Source organism: Rattus norvegicus, chromosome 14, assembly GCF_021556685.1.
Source record: "Rattus norvegicus strain SHRSP/BbbUtx chromosome 14, alternate assembly SHRSP_T2T, whole genome shotgun sequence".
Taxonomy (NCBI): Eukaryota; Metazoa; Chordata; class Mammalia; order Rodentia; family Muridae; genus Rattus; species Rattus norvegicus.
In genome coordinates this window covers 82,033,510-82,052,129 of record NC_141547.1, presented here as the reverse complement: position 1 = coordinate 82,052,129, position 18,620 = coordinate 82,033,510, and the positions used below count along the sequence as shown (strand labels likewise).

Here is an 18,620-nt window from a genome sequence, read left to right as displayed (position 1 = left end):
ATTGGCAAAGTGACTTTCCATATTTCTGGTTAAAATTTTGACCTTCCTTCCCTCAGGCCATGTTTTCCACTAATCGTGGGACTGTTGGAGGCTTCTTCCTGGCAGGCCGAAGTATGGTGTGGTGGCCGGTAAGTTTTCTTTCTTTTTTATTATTTATTTTTTGAGATTGTGATATAACTACATCACACTGCCCCTTTTTCTACCCCCAAACACTCCTTCCTTAGTCTCTTTCAAATTTCTGGTCCTTCTTTTCATTAATTGTTGTCATAGGCATATACGTATACGTGTATGTGTGTATATACATATACATTCCTAAATATAACCTGCTGGGTCTGTATAATGTTCCTCAAATGTGTGTTTTCAGGGCTTTTTGATATCGGATTATCCAGTTGGCTGGCTCTATCCCAGGGGAGCTCTCTGCCCTCAGCTCCCCTTGGTTGTTTATGGCTATTAGTGTAGTGTTGAGGCCTCTTGGTCTTTCCACATCCACACTGGCGGATCCATTATTGCTGCCTTAGTTCAGCTCATGTTTAGACCGTCACAACTGTAAAGCCAAATTCCTGATCCACAGGCCCCTTTCACCTCCTCACTCCCCCCAATGTTCCCCAAGTCTTAGGTACAGGAATTGTTTTGTGGATGTATCCCTTGAAGCTTGGGGTTCCACAACTCTGCATCTTGATTGGTTGCGGTTTGCAGTAATGTTTATCGTAAAGAGGAATTTTCTCGACGAGTGGTGAAGCCTGGACTTACCTAAATCTCTGGTCTGAGGACAAATATTTAGAATCACAGCTAGGCATTATGCTGGCATGAAGTTGTAGGTCCTCCTCCAGTAGCCATGCCTTCACTAAGCCCCTGAGAGGTAGCCATGTTTCCAATACCAGACGTGCCTTCCCTCTGTCAACAGTTCTTAAGTCCAGCCCGAGGGCTCTTGGTTAGCACTAAGGTATGTGTGCCCTGGCTGCACCCTTAGGGTTATCGTGCCATGCTGGCCATTGTTATGGTTCCTAGGTATTTTGTTGGTTAGGGATGGCATGGTTCGATTTGAATTTTTGAATTGTTTTCTTTCAATGGGAGATTGCCTGGTGTCTTCGGACGCCATTAAAGCTAGTCCTCAGGGAGGAGTTTCAGTTAGGTTCCAGCTCAGGGGCCTCTGGGCCCTGAAGGGCACAGTGTCTTTAGCAATAGGAATTCACATCTACCTCTGGGCAACCGAGGGAAATAGGAATAGTCTATAAGTTTTGGGAGTCTCTTCAACAACCTCAACCCTCAAAAGGAGGGTTTCTCATGCCTGTCTTTATATATTCAGGCTATTAATTCTCTTGTCAGATGTGTAGTTAGCAAAGATTCTATGGGCCTGGTTGACTTTTCTATAGCTAGGCAGAAGCTTTTAAAAATTCTTTTGAAGAACTACTTTTTAAAAGGAGGTCCTGTCTTCTCCCTACACTCCCTAGGAGGTAAGTATCACCAATTCTAGTTTATAAGAACAAAAACGGAAGCTATGCTATGTCTAAATTACCTGGACCTGTGTGGTGTTTTGTTGTTTAGGATGTCATGGTTGGGTTTAGTTTAGAATTTTTGATTTCTTTTTTTTTTTTAACCATGATAAAATCATATCTCGTTATATAAAAACCCTAGGGCTGATTTACTTGGGGTTAGATCTCATTTTGCCCCACCCCCACACTATTTTTTTCTTTTTCTTTTTCTGAGGAGGGGTTTTTCTGGGTAGCCTTGACTGTCCTGGAACTCACAATGTAGACCAGGCTGTCCTTGAACACAGAGATCCACTTGCCTCTGCCTCCGGCGTGCTGGGCTTAAAGGCGTGCACCATCACCACTTGGCAGCTCTCGGTTTCTGAAGGTGGAGGCTAGGGGAGGCCTTTCTTTGTGTGTTAGAATAGGTCTGTGGACAGTCTGCCTTTGGGCTGAGCGTTGGCTGATGAGAGGCATTAGCCCTACCCCGAGCAGGTAGGGGTCAGTGGCTTTGTGAGGTTTCCCAGGGGTATTGTTTCCTTATACATGACACAAGATTGGATTGCTCGAACAGAGAGCACAGCATTGTTCTTCTGAGCCGAAGTCATTACTTCCTCTTGAGGCTGACATTTGATTCTTCTTTCTCTAACCATGGTTTCCATCTAAGGCTTCATAAGATTCATATTATAAAATCATTCCAGGTGGCTGCACTTTATAAACACGAGAAATGGCTCCTGAGTTAAGAGCATCGCCTCTCATAGAGGACTGGGGTTCTGTTCCCAGCACTCACAAGGTGGCTCACAACTGTGACTTCAGTTTCAGGACATCTGATGCCCAGGCATGCATGTGACACACTTTACAAGCAGAAACATTTGTTTTAAAATGACTTCTAAAGTTGTCTATGTATCAGAATGGCCCATGACAACGCAGATACAGCACCCAACACTATGCTGGCTGGTAGTTAATTAATGGGTCTGTTCCTGCCATTTCCTGTAACCAGGAGAGACTTCTGGGGAGGGATTGCGACATCAACCCAGTCACAAAACCTTTGACCTACAATTTGTCCTGCCTACAAGAGACACTGGGGTAAATTGTGGGAGTGGCCAACCAATGATTGGTCCAGCTTGAGATCCACACTATGACAGGGAACCCACCCCTGACCCTGCTGGGAGAGCTGGGAACCAGAGGCTGGATGGGCCAGAGACCTAGGATAGAACCAAATACAAATGGAAAAAAATTAATGAAATGATTCCTATTGATATTCTGCTATACTGTTGATGGGTGTCTAGCCCAATTGTCATCAGAGAGGCTTTCCCTATCCAGTTATGGAAACAGATACAGAGGGGTCAAGGACATCACAAAATCAGCTAACCCAAGACCATAGGGGCTCACAGAGACTGAACTGCCTATGAGGGAGCCTGCATGGGACTGACCTATGCCCTCTACACATATGTTATAGCTCTGTAGCTTAATCTTGTAGGATTCCTAACAGTGGGAGATGGGACTGTCCCTGACTCTGTTGACTGCCTTTGGGACTCAGTCCTCCTACTGGGTGGACTCCTCCAGCCTTAATAGGGGAGGAGGTGCCTAGTCTTACTGCAATGTGATAGGCCATCGTTGGTTGATATCCACAGGAGGCCTGCCCTTTTCTGAAGAGAACCAGAGGAGGGGTGGATGGGAAGCTAGAAGAGGGAAGGTCAGGGGAAGGACAGGAAGGAAAGGTGGAGGGGGCAGGAACTGGGGTCTGGATGTAAAAGTTAAACATAATTAAAAAAATAGAAGGAAGGTCAAGAGCACTCAGGTAAATCCCTCGACTGCTGTTATACTTGCCCGTTTGCAGTGAATATCGGAAACTGTTGCTAATGATTCCCTTACGTTAACTTTCATGTAGATCATGTGGCTAAAACATAGTTCAAACCCATAGTTACTTTACTACTACAAATAACCAATCCCAATGATATAGGAACCATATTCTAAACTGGATCAATGATGAGTCATAGCCATAAAAACAAATACTCACAGAAATCACCTTCAAAGTGTTCTCCTTGGGTGTGTCTTGTAATAATCAGTGGTATGCTATAACTGAGGGTGTTTGCTTTTCTTCCTGTTATTCAGTGTGCCTTTTTAAAATTCTTACTTTTAATTACACACGTATGTGTAAGTCTGTGTGTGGGCACTTGCACTTGTGTTTGGGGGCCCAAGGAGGCACAGGTACCAGGCTCCCCAGGAGCTGGTATTACAGGCAGTTAGGAGCTGTCTGATGAGGGTTCTGGGAGCTGAACTCAAGCTGTCTAGAAAAGCAGTATTTGTCTTAATTTCCAGCCCCTATGTCATGTCTTCAGGATATAACTGGTGTCTTAGATGTGACAAAATGTAGTTTTGTTGTAAGTAATGTTTTATCTGTGTTCACTATCACACAGGCTCTGTAGAAATGTTTTGGGGTTACTCTTCTCATCTCCACTCCCTGAAAACTCAACTCATTTTTTTATTAAATGGGGGACTCTATTAATGTCTTGTTTAATGACAGGGTTCTATTGACTTAATGGAGCTTAAAACAGTGAGTTTAGCAGAAGGATAGCATTGGTAGTTTCTTTTCTAAAACTTAAAATGGTTTATAAGCACCATGAGATCACACAGCTATCAGAAGGAATCAAAAGACACGGTGACAGGCAAGAATACCCAGTAAGGGAACCGGAGAGATGGTCTAGTGGGTAAGAGCACTGGCTGTCCTTCCATAGGATCTGGGTTCAATTCCAAGCCCCCACATGACAGCTCACAACGGTCTGTAACTCCAGATCTACACAGATGTACATGCAGGCAAAACACCAATGCACATAAAAAAATAAATGAAAAGAAGCAAGTACATACACTTTAAGGGCTCTTTTCAAAATTAAAAAATATTTTAAAAAGCACTCAAATCATATTCTTCATTTCCTCTTGAGGTGAAATAAAACGCCAGTTTAAGCCTGTCACTGTTTCCTAAATCCATAGTTAGGACACTCCCCTCACCTGCCTTTAGCACAGTCGCTTTTTCCAAGCAGGAATTATAGGTAGAGACTTCAGGAGGAGCATCTGTGCTGCCTCTGAGGCAGGCATGGGTGTTACCCATGAGAAAATGGAGGGCTCATGAAGCCAAAGGAGGCTGGACAATGAAAAGGCTATTTCTGGACATTCCTGGGTGTGAAGGGGACATTGAGGAGCTTGGTTGTGACCCAGGCAGGTAGAAAGAACCCTCTGGTGAAAGGTCTCACAGTCGGGCGAGTCCCAGAGAGGGAAATATTTGTACCTTGGTATGAGTAGAAGTGATGGACAGAGAGGGTGGGGCAAGGATTCCACAAGGGGAATTAGAGGAGTTTATGTAAGAGATCCGCAAGAAGGATCCCAGAAGATGGAGTCACATCTGAGGTAAACCAAAGCCACCTCACTGCAGTAATGTGAAACTACAAATAGTGCTTATTGCATTGCCCTGGTCATTCAGGGCCCGCCTTCCTGCTGGGCTGTGGCCTGGCACCTTTGCCGAACAGTCTTTTGAGTGCTATGTGGTAAGGATTATTTGAAGAATTCGGGAAATGAGCTTCAGGAAGCTTAAGGGCTGAGCTCTGAAAGGGGGAAATCCCCACTTCTCAGCTAGAAGCAAGAGAAATTCTGAGATGCCAAGCCCTAATGAACAGTTTGGAGGAGGACCTGTGTTTTACAGGGGAGTGATGGGCACACCAGCATTATTGTATCTTACTTTTAAGTCTTCCTCCATTAGCTATGTCTTCAATCATTCATTCATTCATTCGTTCATCCGTCTATACGTTACTCTTTCACTAATTATACAACTGGCACCGCCTACCGTGAGCCAGATTCTATGACAGGTGCTCATAGATCACTCATACACACCATTCCCATTTTAGAGAACATTCATAAAATTGTAAGTAACAGTGAGGTCTCAGAAAGAAATGTATACTAATCAAGAGTGGCTGGGCTGAAACAAGACAATTCTTACTTGTCGAGGGTAAGCTAGGAGACCTTACAGAGGACTGAGGTTTTAGGCCAGGATTAGAATGATTGTAATAGGCCAGAGATGAGAAAAAAAGTGTCAATGGTCTGGATACACCAGTCACTCTGAGCAGATCCTTGAGATGTTACATTGTGTCCCAGGAGTGTTTATAACAATTATGTATCGGTTACAAATGCAAAAGAATGGAAGGAGCCCTCCATTTGAAAACCAGAGGTTAGCGATTCAAGCAAACAACCTCCAGGTGAAAATCCACCAAATCTGGTCTACAGAGTGAGTTCCAGGACAGTCAGGGCTACACAGAGAAACCCTGTCTTGAAAAACCTAATTAATTAATTTATGAGGGGAGAAGACAGAGGCAGAGAGCAGAGAGCCAGTTCCTGATTCTGGATATTTTGGCCATGACTTGACCTTTAACAAAGAAAGCAATTGCATGAAATTAGCCGGAAATGTTTTCCTTTTGGGCTATGACAATCTTGTTTCTGAAAAGAAAACTCTTGGTGTCTTTCAGAAATTGTAGAGTAGCCTGTAAAAGCACGCTAGTGACAGTGATATCGACTTCGTCACAGTGCCATGTCTTTGTAGGGAAAACTTTCTCAGATCACATCTGGCACCTCATATCTCTCCCCCACCTTTCAAAAATTTTATTTATTTATTATATACAAGTACAATGTAGCTGTCTTCAGACACACCAGAAGGGGGCATCAAATCTCATTACAGATGGTTGTGAGGCACCATGTGGTTGCTGGGATTTGAACTCAGGACCTCTGGAAGAGCGGTTAGTGCTCTTAAACCACTGAGCCATCTCTCCAGCCCCCACCTTTTCTTTTTTTTTTGAGACAGGATCTCATGTAGCCCAGGCTAGCTACAGACTTGCTCTATAGCTGTGGCTGGTCTTGAACATCTCTCCTTCACAAGTGATAAGAATACAGACATATTCCACCACACCAACTGGCTAAGAGGAATACTTATTCTTGGTTTACAGTAGAGGGAATTGAAGATCAAAACATTAAAGCAACTGGCTTCAGGTCACATAATTCACTATGCCAAAGGCATGATTAGAACCAGATCGGAGAGCCCCCCTGTGCTCTGAAGGAGAGAGAGCACACATCTAACTGTGCTGTGAAGGACACATCGGTGCAGCCCCCGAGTGTGCACAGACTGCTGCTTCCCTTAGGTCCCAGAGACAAAGCTACAGTCAGTTCGTGGTTTGATTACTTTTTCCTTGGGGACGTAGAGTTGCTTTCATTTAAAAAACAACAAGGTTGAGTTTGTTTACTTCTGGGCTCTAACGGCTGCCAAGCTGGAATCCGATCTCTCTTTTTCACTCATCATGAAAAATGTAATTATAGTTGGCAGTCAGTGGCCTTTGCCACGTTAAATGTATTTATTTGCTTAGTCATTTAGCATGTGCCTGTGTAGCATTTACTCGAGTGCACATGGCACAGCATGCGTGTGGAAGTCAGGAGCCAGCCTGTGGGAACTGGTGGTTTTCCTCCCTCCATCTGGGTTCTGAGTGCTGTCAGGCTGTCAAATGTGGCAGTGAGCTCCCTTACCCATGGAACTGTCTCACTAGCCCTTGGTGACATTTTCATACAATGCCAGTTCTGCACTTACCTGCCAGCTTTGTTCTCAGCCTTCAGGTTCTGCCAGTGAGTCTGAGAGCTCTGGAGGTTTTCCAGACTTATGCTCTGATTATTAAGTTTTGTAAAACCATTGCAAAAAAAAAAAAAAAACAGAAAAGTCTAAAAAGTCAAAATAAATTTGTACTCCATTTTCTCTCCTGAATCGATAAATATTTATGTTTATATCTTTATTTTTATCTTTGTCTAGATCTATTTTTACCATCTATATATCTACATGTACATCTATATCATCAATTTATGTATTTATATGCACACATGTGTACTTAAATGTTTTGAGCATCATGTGGTACATAGGCTTCTATGAAGCTATTTTTGTGTTATTTTGAAATAAGACCTCTTGTATCTCTTGCTGGCTTTAAACACTGTCTAGCTGACTCCTGACCCTCTGTCTTCACTCTGAAGAGCTGGGCTTAGAGGGTGCCCCACCACATCCATCTCCCATTTGATTTACTGAGACAAAGATTCTGCCGTAGCTTACCTGAACTGGCACTCACTATGTGCAGCTTGTGACAATCCTCCTGTCCCCATCTCCTAAGATCTGGTATTGTAGGCATCATTACCACATCTGCTTATATGTTACTTTGTTTTACATTTTATATCATGACTATCACCCATGTTATACAAAATTTCTAAAGCTTAATTTAATGGCTACATAATATTCCTTCATAAGTTTGAATCTTAATTTATCAAACTGTTTTTCTGTTGTGGGGCACTGTGATTGGAAACATGTTTTCCAGTTTGTTTCTGTTCTAAGAAACAGAATAGTAAGTGTCCTAAGGAAACCTCATTGTCCGTATCTCTCACAGTGCTTTTAAGACAGAGGTAAAAACAGCAACAAACCCTATAGCATCTATAACCATGGACATGTGGATGATATAGTAGAGGAGTTCCATTTTTATTCCTAAACTAGAAAAAACACAAATATAAGAGAGGCTCTACATACTTGTGAACAACAGATATCATCACTGAAGCCGGTTTGTCTGCTTGATAGAATGTAACCACTAACTCTAGGTAGATGGCTCAGTGGGAAAAATGCCGGCAGTGTAAGCGTGCTGGCTAATTTTATGTCAACTTGGCACAAGCTAGAGTTATCTCAATTGAGCAAATGCCTCCATAAGATCTGGCTGTATACAAAGCTGTAGGGCATTTTTTAAATAATTGATGGGGGAAGGCCCAGTGCATTGTGGGCGGTACCATCCCTGGGATGTTAGTCCTTGGTTCTTTAAGAAAGTAGGCTGAGCAAGCCATGGGGAGCAAGCAGTAAGCAGCATCCCTCCATGGCCTCAGCATCAGCTCCTGCCTCCAGGTTCCTGCTCAGCCTGAGTTCCTATTCCAACTTCCCTCAATGATGGCCTGTGATCCAAATAACCCTCTCCTCCCCAACTTGCTTTTGGTCCTTGTGTTTCATCATATTCATAGATGGCCTAATTAGGACAGCAAGCATGAGGACCTGAGCTCAGATCCTTCGCACCCATGTAAAGTCTGGCACGACAGTTCACTCCTGTAGACCCAGCACTAGGGATGGGGTGGAGAGGTGGGGAGGGGATGGTAGATGGATCCCTGGAGATCACTGGCCAGACAGACCAACAACCATGGTGTTTTGCCTGCATATATGTCTGTGCGAGGACCCTGGAATTGGAGTTATAGTCTCCAAGTAGACATGAGGTGCTGAGATTCAAACCTAGGTCTTCTGAAAGAGCAGTCAGTTGCTCTTAACCACTGAGCCATAGCTCAGCCCTCTTTTGTTCATATGAGACAATAGTCTCTATATAACCAGGCTGCTTTGGAACTTTCTCTACGCCCAAGGTAGTCTGGGAGCGTCTGCTTCTTTGAGTATTGGAATTTCTGTCATTCTCTGTGGAGCCCAATCTGGGAATCCCTGCAATCCCATTCTTGAGGAGTTAAATTATTTGAAGAAGGATTTCACACAGTCTGCTGAGTCACTTCAGATTTCCACCGGAAATGTTTTCATAATTTGGCTGTGTCCTGAAACCAACTTTGAAATCTTAACTCTGGTTTAGCAGCTCTGGGATTTCAGAGGCGAAATGGTCAAAGCTTCTTTTAAATGATGGGCTATATTTTAATAAGTGACTGAAATGATAGTGTCTCCCATTGGGTGCTAAAATCAAGTGGACAAGGTTGGTGTGGGGAAAAAAAAGGTCCCTCTAAACTCCTGTCCTGTATCTTCAGAGTTGTAACCACGAGTTACAGAGGTAAGGTCTGTAACCATGGCATTGATCCCACCCAATGGGAGACACTATCATTTCCTTTAAGATTTTAGCACTCTGTGTAGCTAGAGACTACAACTGATCTCAAGACAAGGTTGAGAAGTGATGGCTCGGAACATGCCCAAGGCAGGCTCCACACGTCTCTTTGTGGGTGAAAATCAGCTGGAGGTATTTATTGCTCTAATTCAGTATGTCTGAGACATTTCAGTTCTTCGAAGTCCCAGTCGACTGATGAACCTGCAACAGACAGTGAGGAGTTCTGCTTCTGGGAACCCATTTCCAAGGCTGAGTTAGGCATGGAGGGCATACTCATTAAACAATGTCTGGTTTTGATCCTGGAGATAGGTGCAGTCCCATTACTTTCCAGCTTTAATACTGATAGCAGGGAGAAGTGATGTAGCCGAATGTTTTCCTTTGGGTGTAAGCAGATTTCCCTTAAAAAAAAAATAGTGTGTGTGTGTGTGTGGGGGGGTGTTGTCACAGGAAACCATTCAGTTTGTGCCAAACCCTGGAGCGACTGAAGTGCAAGTTTTAATGGTAGAGTCACTGTACTATGGAAAACTGAATTGGTCTTATCAGGGATCTAAATTGCAGCGAGAGGCAAGCTGTCCTTGGTAAATGGTCCAAACAATTGTGGGGCAGTTCTTCCCTTAATGATGGGAATTAGAAGGATTGGGATTCCTGCCAAGGAGCTAGTGCTGAGAGGTGGGTTTGAAAGATTTGGTGCTACCAGAGTTGGGCTTTGGTAAGATCTCTTTCCCTGGCTTGCAGATAGCTGTGTCTTCTGAGTCTTCGGATGGCCTCATTTTGTATGTGCGTGGTGTTGGGGGCCGCGGAGGGGAGAGTAAAAGATCTCTAGCGTCTCCTCTTCCTTTATGAGGACATCGGTCTTATCTCCAGGCTCCACCTGTGTACTCCATTTAACCTGATAAGCATCACTACAATCCTGCCTCCAGATAAAGTCGCTCGGGACTTCAGGCTTTGAAATATAAATTGTCTTTAAGGGTGGTCAAGTAGTTGTCCTGGGAGGCTGAGATGGGAGGATGGGTATTGACTAGGAATAGCTCCATGGCAGTCATTGGTAAGCCATCATCTTGGCTCCTGAATAACTGTGGTAGAAGTGGGGACACCCTGGAGAGTCGTGAGTACCTAGATGGTTGGAGAACAAGAGTTCCAACCGCAGACGCAAAGCTCAAGCAAATTCGTGCTAGAGAGAACTTGCCCTGAGAGCTAACTGAGCTCATAGGGATTTATTGCTAGGCACGGAGCTTCCTGGAAGACTGCTCAGTAGGCTCATGGGAGCTGGCGGTAGAGAGCAGGAGACTGTCTATGACCTCAGTAGAGCTGTGCTTTAGAGGTAACTGAGCACGTGGGTGGGTGGGGCTGACTTACGGCAGGGAGAGACTTGAAATGATATAGAAAAGTATTACAAAGGCTGGTGAGATGGCTCAGTGGATATAGCACCTGCTGCCAAGCCTGAAGACCTGAGTTTAATGCCTGGGATCCGCATAGTGGAAGAAGAAAACTGATTCCTGCAAGGCGTGCTTTGCAAATCACAGCACCCCTCACAATGTGCATAAATGCTCATACGTTCTCCCTCCCTCTCTCCTCTCTTCTCTTCTCTTCTCTCTCTCTCTCTTTCTCTCTCTCTCTCTCTGTCTCTCTCTCTGTCTCTCTCTCTCTGTTTCTCTCTCTGTCTGTCTCTCTCTCTCTGTCTCTCTCTCTGTCTCTCTGTCTCTCTCTGTCTCTCTCTCTGTCTCTCTCTCTCTCTGTCTCTCTCTCTCTCTGTCTCTCTCTGTCTCTCTCTCTGTCTCTCTCTCTGTCTCTTTCTCTGTATCTCTGTCTCTCTGTCTCTCTCTGTCTCTTACACACACACACACACACACACACACACACACACACACACACACACACCCCTGTTGGGAGGCAATGGATGGCAGGCAGACAATGTCAGACAGCCAAGTAAAAGTGCTAAATGGAGCCCCGTGCCACCTGGCCTCAGATGAGTGGACTGGCGGATGTCATATCTCTCCAGCTCTCCATTACCATTGCTGCAGTTGGGCTTGAGTTCTTCTGAGTGGGGAGCAGAACCCCACTTGAAACTTCAGGCTTCGGGCTGGAGAGGTGGCTCAGCGGTTAAGAGCACTGCCTGCTCTTCCAGAGGTCCTGAGTTCAATTCCCAGCAACCACATGGTGGCTCATGACCATCTGTCATAGGATACTCTCTTCTGAAGTGTCTGAAGAGAACTACAGTGTACTCACATATAAATAAAATAAATAAATTTAAAAAACAAAAACAAAAACAAAAAAAAACCCTTCAGGCTTCTGGGTTCAGCAATGGGGACGGGACCACTGTTTAGCCACCGTCTGTGTTTATAGTGGTGACATGGGAAAACTACTGTGGGATGCCCAGCATGAATCCAAGAGTCCTCAGGGCAACAACCCACCTCCCTCCCAGACACCACAAGACATCACAGAGCTGAAACACACCCATACTGTTGGAGATAAAGGGAACACTCTGAGGAAGATTATACTGAGAGAAGAGGAGAAGTTAAAAGAATCTTGAAGAAAAACTCAGATTGGATATGGGCTTGGTCAAGACAGCCAGAAAATATCCCCCGCAGGGGTTTTCTTTTTAAAATATGGGAAGTGCATGCTATTCTCCGCTCGAGAAACAAGAGCTCTGAAGAAAGGGTGGGCATCGTCCCGGCAGACTTTCTGACGGTTTCCTTCCAACACTGCTGCCCCCTCATCCTCTGGCCTTTGGATTGGGGATCACGCTGGAAGGCGTCTTGCAGCACCATCGGTGAAGAATTGGATCTGACTTTTGTCCACACTTAGGATTCGTGTCTGACAGCTCACCGAAGGGCTAGTATGATCCTTGGGTGTCTGCACGCGTGTGTTATTTGCTCTGCAATTGTGGTGTTCCTGACTTAATGAGACGGAATAGACTCTAAAATCATGACCTATAATTATACCTATGGGATCAATTAATAAGCACGTCAGACTGATGGTGCCTTTTGGGGCATTTATTGGTAAATGTTCTTTGAATATTAGGTATAAATAGTATAAGTAATTTCAGTAAAGTAGCAATGATGTATTTTAAAATGATCGTAGTCTAGTTAAGACACTTTACAGTACAAAAGATTTAGGAAGAGATGTTAAAATCATTGAAGGGTTTGACCAAAGGGAATATCGTGGCCTTGTAATCCTATGACGCAATAGGAAACGCTGTCCTTTGTGCGCTTTAAAACCAGAGTCTGGGGTGGTAGTGGGAGCAGGCAGCAGGAGCCGGATGCTGAGAACAGGAGCTGAGGGCTCATGTCTTACACCAAGGTCACAAGGCAGAGCGCACACTGGGACTAGAGACACCATAACCGCCAGCTTCCTCCAGCAAGGCCGCCCTGCTAAATACTCCTAGTCAGCGCCGAAGTATCTGGGCTTATGGAGGCTGTTCCCGTTCAAATTCCCACAACTAAGACAAGCTGGTTTGATAAATTAAGTGTATTTAAGATTTATTTATTTATTTACTTAATGTATGAGTGTTCTATCTGCATTACACCTGTGCACCAGAAGAGGGCATCGGATCCCATTATAGATGGTTGTGAGCCACCATGTGGTTGCTGGGAACTGAACTCTCGTCCTCTGCAAGAGCAGTCTGTGCTCTTAATTGTCGAGCCATCTCTCCAGCTCCTTGGTTGATATTTTCTTCTTTGATTTCCATTCACAGCCCTGTTTTCAGTTTTGCTCTCCTATCCCCAGTTCTCGGGGATCTAACATCCTCCCTTCTAATCTGTTTTCTAACCTGACGTCAGGTATGTATGTGCAGTGGTTTATGCGTGTTCCCTGGGGCATCTCCAGGACCTCTGTGAAAAAAAAAGTCACCATGTGATGTGTATTAGAAAACAGTTGTGATTAGTATTATCTTGTGTTATTTGTGAGCATATAAAACCTGGCATCTAGTGGTTTGAAACCACTAATTCTCCACTCCTCCTTGACAAGGTGCCTGAGGCTCAGAGGCTTCTAAGTGATTATTCCCTCCAGGAACGTCGTCCGCATGCACTGACAGAGAGCCTGCATTGCACAAGGCCCCCCTCCATAGCTACCTAGTCGAATCCAGTATGAGAAGGTGAATAGCTCAGCCTTGTTCTCAAGCAGACAGTCTCACAGGAGACTCTAGGGCATCCTGGTGGCCAGGGGACTTCCTGTGTGCTAACAGTTCAGAATCTGGTTCAAAACAGATGTACACACAACACTTGCAGATTTGTTGAGGTTTCTCCAAGTGTCTCTTTGTGTTTTTATTATTTCCCAAGTGCCCTGGCCTGCTTTGGGAACTGGTCCAGCAGATTTCAACAGTCAAGCTCTCAGCTGGCCTCTGATTGCTCACGTCCTTTCATTTGGCTAACATGTCTCTTCTTGTGTTAGCCCAGCCTCCTGAGAGCCCTCCTTATCTAAATGTATTGTTTGTTTGTTTACTTATTTTTTTATTGTTTCCAGATTGGAGCCTCTCTCTTTGCCAGTAACATCGGAAGTGGTCACTTTGTGGGGCTGGCGGGCACAGGAGCAGCCGCAGGCATTGCCATGGGTGGCTTCGAATGGAATGTGAGTAGCATTTGAGCCACTGCGTCCTGGGGTGGAAGGAGCTGGTATCAGTCCCTTTTTCATTGCTATAATGAAATGCTGGAGGCGGGTTAACTTCATAAGGAAAAGGTTCTATTTCAGTCAATGGGGTTGAAGGCTCATTGTACACTGCAAACATTGTAAACAGCACTGCACAGACTCTTGTGCGGTTGCCCCTGAGCTGTGACATCTCAGTGTGGACGGCAAATGATGGCGGGAGATCTGAGAGAGGAGATCGGATCACCCAAAGCAGGAAGATGGTGTAGATAGAACCAGGACTGGCTTTTGTGAAAATCCCCCTCAGGAGTCCCATTAGAATTACATGTCACTCTGTGAGCTGTGCTCACAAAGACCCAGGGCTTCCCTGGGGTGCTCAGCTCCCTCACAAACTGTCTACCACCTTTCTTGTTAAGGACTACGCTCCCCATGTATGTGATTATAGCAGTCTTAAAAGAATAGCCAGTGCAGAGGATCCTGAGGAGCCTCAGAACCACATGAGGCACAGATGGGGGGGGGGTTCTAAGTCCAGGAGTTTGCAGCAGTGCAGTAGGAGTGGGTGGGGGCCCCCTAGTCACAGGATTTCCCCTCTTTACCATTGGTCCTAAAAGAGAAGGCCTTTTCTAGCAATGCTGGAGGTTGGGAAATACTAATGACCCTTCCTCCCCCTCCCTCTCTCTTCCCCTTTCTCCTCCCTTTCTTCCCTCTTTCTCTCCCCCCTCCCTCCCTCCCTCCCTTCTCCCTTTCTCTTCATCTCCCTTCCTTCCTTCCCTTTCTCCCTCCCCTCTCCCTCTTTCTCTTGTCTTTCTTCTCTCTCTTCCTTCCTTTCTCTCCCTTCCTTCCTCTCCCCCCCTTTCTTTCCTTCTTCTCTGAAGGGTATTCTATTTCTTATTTACCAGGGATGAGATAAAAGACAGCTCTGAACTCTAGCTGGGGTCTGGGCTGTGTCGATAGGCAGCACCCTGGATTTTCTTTCACCGTGTTTTCCGTATGCTTTTGCTGTATGCTAGACAAGTACTCTAGGAGACTGTCCTTAGGAAGGAACGGAGGGGTAGGAGATTTTTCTATAGCAGTTGAGGGTCTCCTGAGAGAGGCAGAGATGAGCTGGGGTTTCTTCTAATCTGAATTTGCCTCGTTCTGGTTGTAGGCCTTGGTGTTCGTGGTCGTGCTGGGGTGGCTTTTTGTCCCTATTTACATCAAGGCTGGGGTAAGTAGCCATTCTTTTATCTTTTCTCATCACCCAATGCGCGGGTGTGAACTTGATCCTCTTGGTGGCCACAGGGGACTTGATGGCATAAATGACAGAGAATAAGTCGGTCTGCTTTCGTGCCCAGATTTCAGAACAGCTTCATGCTTGCCTGCAGGGGGCGTTTAGCAGCCCCATTGGCTCCTGATTGCCTGCAGGGGGCGTTTAGCAGCCCCATTGACTCCTGATTGCCTGCAGGGCGTTTAGCAGCCCCATTGGCTCCTTGATTGCCTGCAGGGGGCGTTTAGCAGCCCCATTGGCTCCTGATTGCCTGCAGGGGGCGTTTAGCAGCCCCATTGGCTCCTGATTGCCTGCAGGGGGCGTTTAGCAGCCCCACTGGCTCCTGATTGCCTGCAGGGGGCGTTTAGCAGCCCCACTGGCTCCTGATGGCCTGCAGGGGGCGTTTAGCAGCCCCACTGGCTCCTGATGGCCTGCAGGGGGCGTTTAGCAGCCCCACCTCCATCAGGGCAGGCCCCTAAGTGCCCTACTTAATTCAGATTCCCCCAAGGAGAAGTCAACAGTCAAGCTTTGCACCCTGGGGGACATTCTTGCCCTGCTCTGTTATGCTCTCCATACCCAGCTGTTTGCTCCCTCCCTAGAAGGCAAACAGTTGAGAAAAGCAACTAAGTCCCCTTTGTCCCCTTCATTTACCGGTGTCACCTCCTGCTTCTGAGCATGTGGCTGATCAAACATAGCTTTAACCTCACTTTCTTTAATGACATATCAGCACCTCCGACCTCTAAGTGTACACACTGGGAGCTAAAGGTGGCACAGGACAAATTCTGCAGGCTATCCCTCCTGAAGGCTCACTGGTTGCTGGTGACACGTCGTCGGTCCCAGAAGACAACAGGCTAAGGGCATAGGGAGCAAAACGGCAAATGTGATTGGAATTTGCAGAGGGGAACTAGCAGAACATTTGAGAAGGCCCGCAGCTACAGTCCTTGATAGAGCAAGGTGACAGTCATGTTCAACCCGCACAACTTCTCTGGTGCATTGGCTAGAGGCTACCGTTGTCTTATCTGCAACAGGGGCAATATATGTAAACCATACACACACAAATCTAGACACACACCGAGTCAGACACACAAACACAATCGTGTGTGTGCAGGTTTGCGCCTTCTCCAAGGCAAGTGTCTGCCTCCTTAGTTATGCCCAGTCATCTGTTTATTAGAAAACATGTGCTTATTTGGCACTTTTGATGGTGGCAACTGAGTGCTAGGGCCTTCCTCCTTCTACTGCACAGGGCTTGTGGAACTGAAATAAGTAAACGGCGTCTGGCTACTGTGTGGACTCCCTGGGCTAATAGGGGTTGGTGGTGTGCGTGCGTGCGTGCGTGCGCGTGTGTGTATGTGTGTGTTGGTATGAGTTCCTGACCACACTACTGAGGAGGCTCTGACACCAGAATGGATCCCTGGGCTTATTGTTCACTTCGGCTCCATTTCACTCCATGCAGGTGGTGACGATGCCGGAGTATCTGCGGAAGCGATTTGGAGGCAAGCGGATCCAGATCTACCTTTCCGTTCTGTCCCTGCTCCTCTACATCTTTACCAAGATCTCAGTAAGTGCATTGCTAGCCTATGGTGGGACAGGGCAGGGAAGGGGAGGCTAGCTATTGGCTCATCTTCCGGAGGGGCGGGACGGGGTGGGGGTGGGGGCTAGCCATTGGCTCATCTTCTCACCATCCAGACTGTGCTGTTCCACCAAGAAGCAACTGTAAGTTTCTGTGGACTTTGTGCTTTAAGTCTTCTAGCTTCTTAGGGGAAAGTTCTATTTTATGCACGAAGGGGCCAGTGGAGCTCAGTGGGACTCCTTGTCTTCCACTGTGGTGCAAGTTGAAAATATAACAGGCTTAGGAAAGTGGGCAGAAGTGCTCTGAAGAGAAGATTAAAGAGGCGCTGAGATGTCTTGTGAGTGGTCATTCCCTCCATGGGGCATATATTCAAAGGAAACGGAAGCAGCATGCACAAGAAATACCAAATGTCCATTGAAGCTTAGTTTACAATAGTCAAGGTGCTCACCAGCAAGTTAATAATGGAAGCCTGTCACACACACACACACACACACACACACACACACACACACACACACACACACACACGCGCTGTTCAGCCTTAGAAAGAACTCTGATCATTTGACAGTCCGGGCGAACACGAAGGCCATTACATTAAGTGACATAAACAAGCACAGAAAGACAGACGCCCACTCACTTATATGTGGAGTAAATTAAACTTATAGAAATAGACTTTTAAATGTTCTTTTTTTAATTTAAAATTTATGTGTATGGATGTTTTGCCCCCCTGACTCTCTCCTGCTCTGTGTGTGTGTGTGTGTGTGTGTGTGTGCACGTGCGTGCACATGTCTGCGCTATGTGCAAAGACTTAAGAAATCAGATTGTCTTCTTGTTCAATAATAAAAATTCTTTATAATATTCCAGACTCCAGACCCTTATCAGGTGTGTAATTCGCAAGCACTTTCTCCCATGTGTGGACTATCTTTTCCCTTTCTGGATGGTACTCTTTGATGTACAGACATTTATCATTTTGGCAGAATTACCTATTTTGAATTTGCTGCTATGCTTTTGGTGGTATTTCTTAGAATTTGCTGTAAAATTCAAGAGAATGAAGATTTATCTCCATGTTTTCTATTAGAAGTTAAATAAAATTGTGTGCATATGTTTATGTGTGAATGTGTATACACTCCAAATGCAATATGGAGGCCAGAAATCATTGTTAAATGTCTTTTTGTTTGTTTGTTTGAGGTAGAGTTTTTCTGTGTAACAGTTCTGGCTGCCCTGGTACTAGCTCTGTAGACCATACTGGTCTTGAATTCACAAAGATCCGGCTGCCTCTACCTGTGTGGAGATTAAAGGTGCACACCACCACTGCCTGGCAAATGTCTTTTTATATGGCTCCCCACCACAGTTTTTTTGAGGCAAGGTCTCTCTCTAGATGGAGAGCTTGCCACTCAGCTAGACTGACTATCCATGAGTCCCTGGGACCTGCTTCTCTAACCCCTGCACCGGGGCTGTAAACACAAGCCATGCCTGCCTTTTACCTGGGACTGAGGCATTTGAATCGAGGTTCTTATCTATGCACAGAAGGACACTTATTTCCAGAACCCCCTCTCAGTCTTTCTCTTGAGTGTTATCTTTTATTTTCCAGGGTTTGATCTATGTCGAGCTCACCTGTGTATGGTATGAGGCAGGGTCCACACATTCTTCTGTATGTGGACACTCAGTTCTCCCAGCACTGGTTCCCCATGAGTGGTTTTGAACCTTTCACTGATGAAGCTCCTAAGACTGTGTCTAAGGAGTTAGGGCTGACAACCAAAATTGTATCCCCCTTTACACCACCCCTGACACACACCGATGGTACCCACAGCTGGTAGCAGTCTGATTTTCGCCTCCTCGTT

General features: G+C 45.6%; 1 protein-coding gene across 1 annotated transcript in view; it reads left to right on the top strand.

Moving 5' to 3' along the window:
- Positions 1-18,620, top strand: part of Slc5a1 (solute carrier family 5 member 1) — a 63,959-nt gene that overhangs the window by 12,075 nt on the left and 33,264 nt on the right. The window contains 4 exon segments of the mRNA NM_013033.2: positions 57-128; positions 13,844-13,948; positions 15,111-15,170; positions 16,663-16,767. Coding sequence (NP_037165.1) covers positions 57-128; positions 13,844-13,948; positions 15,111-15,170; positions 16,663-16,767 — 342 coding nt within the window.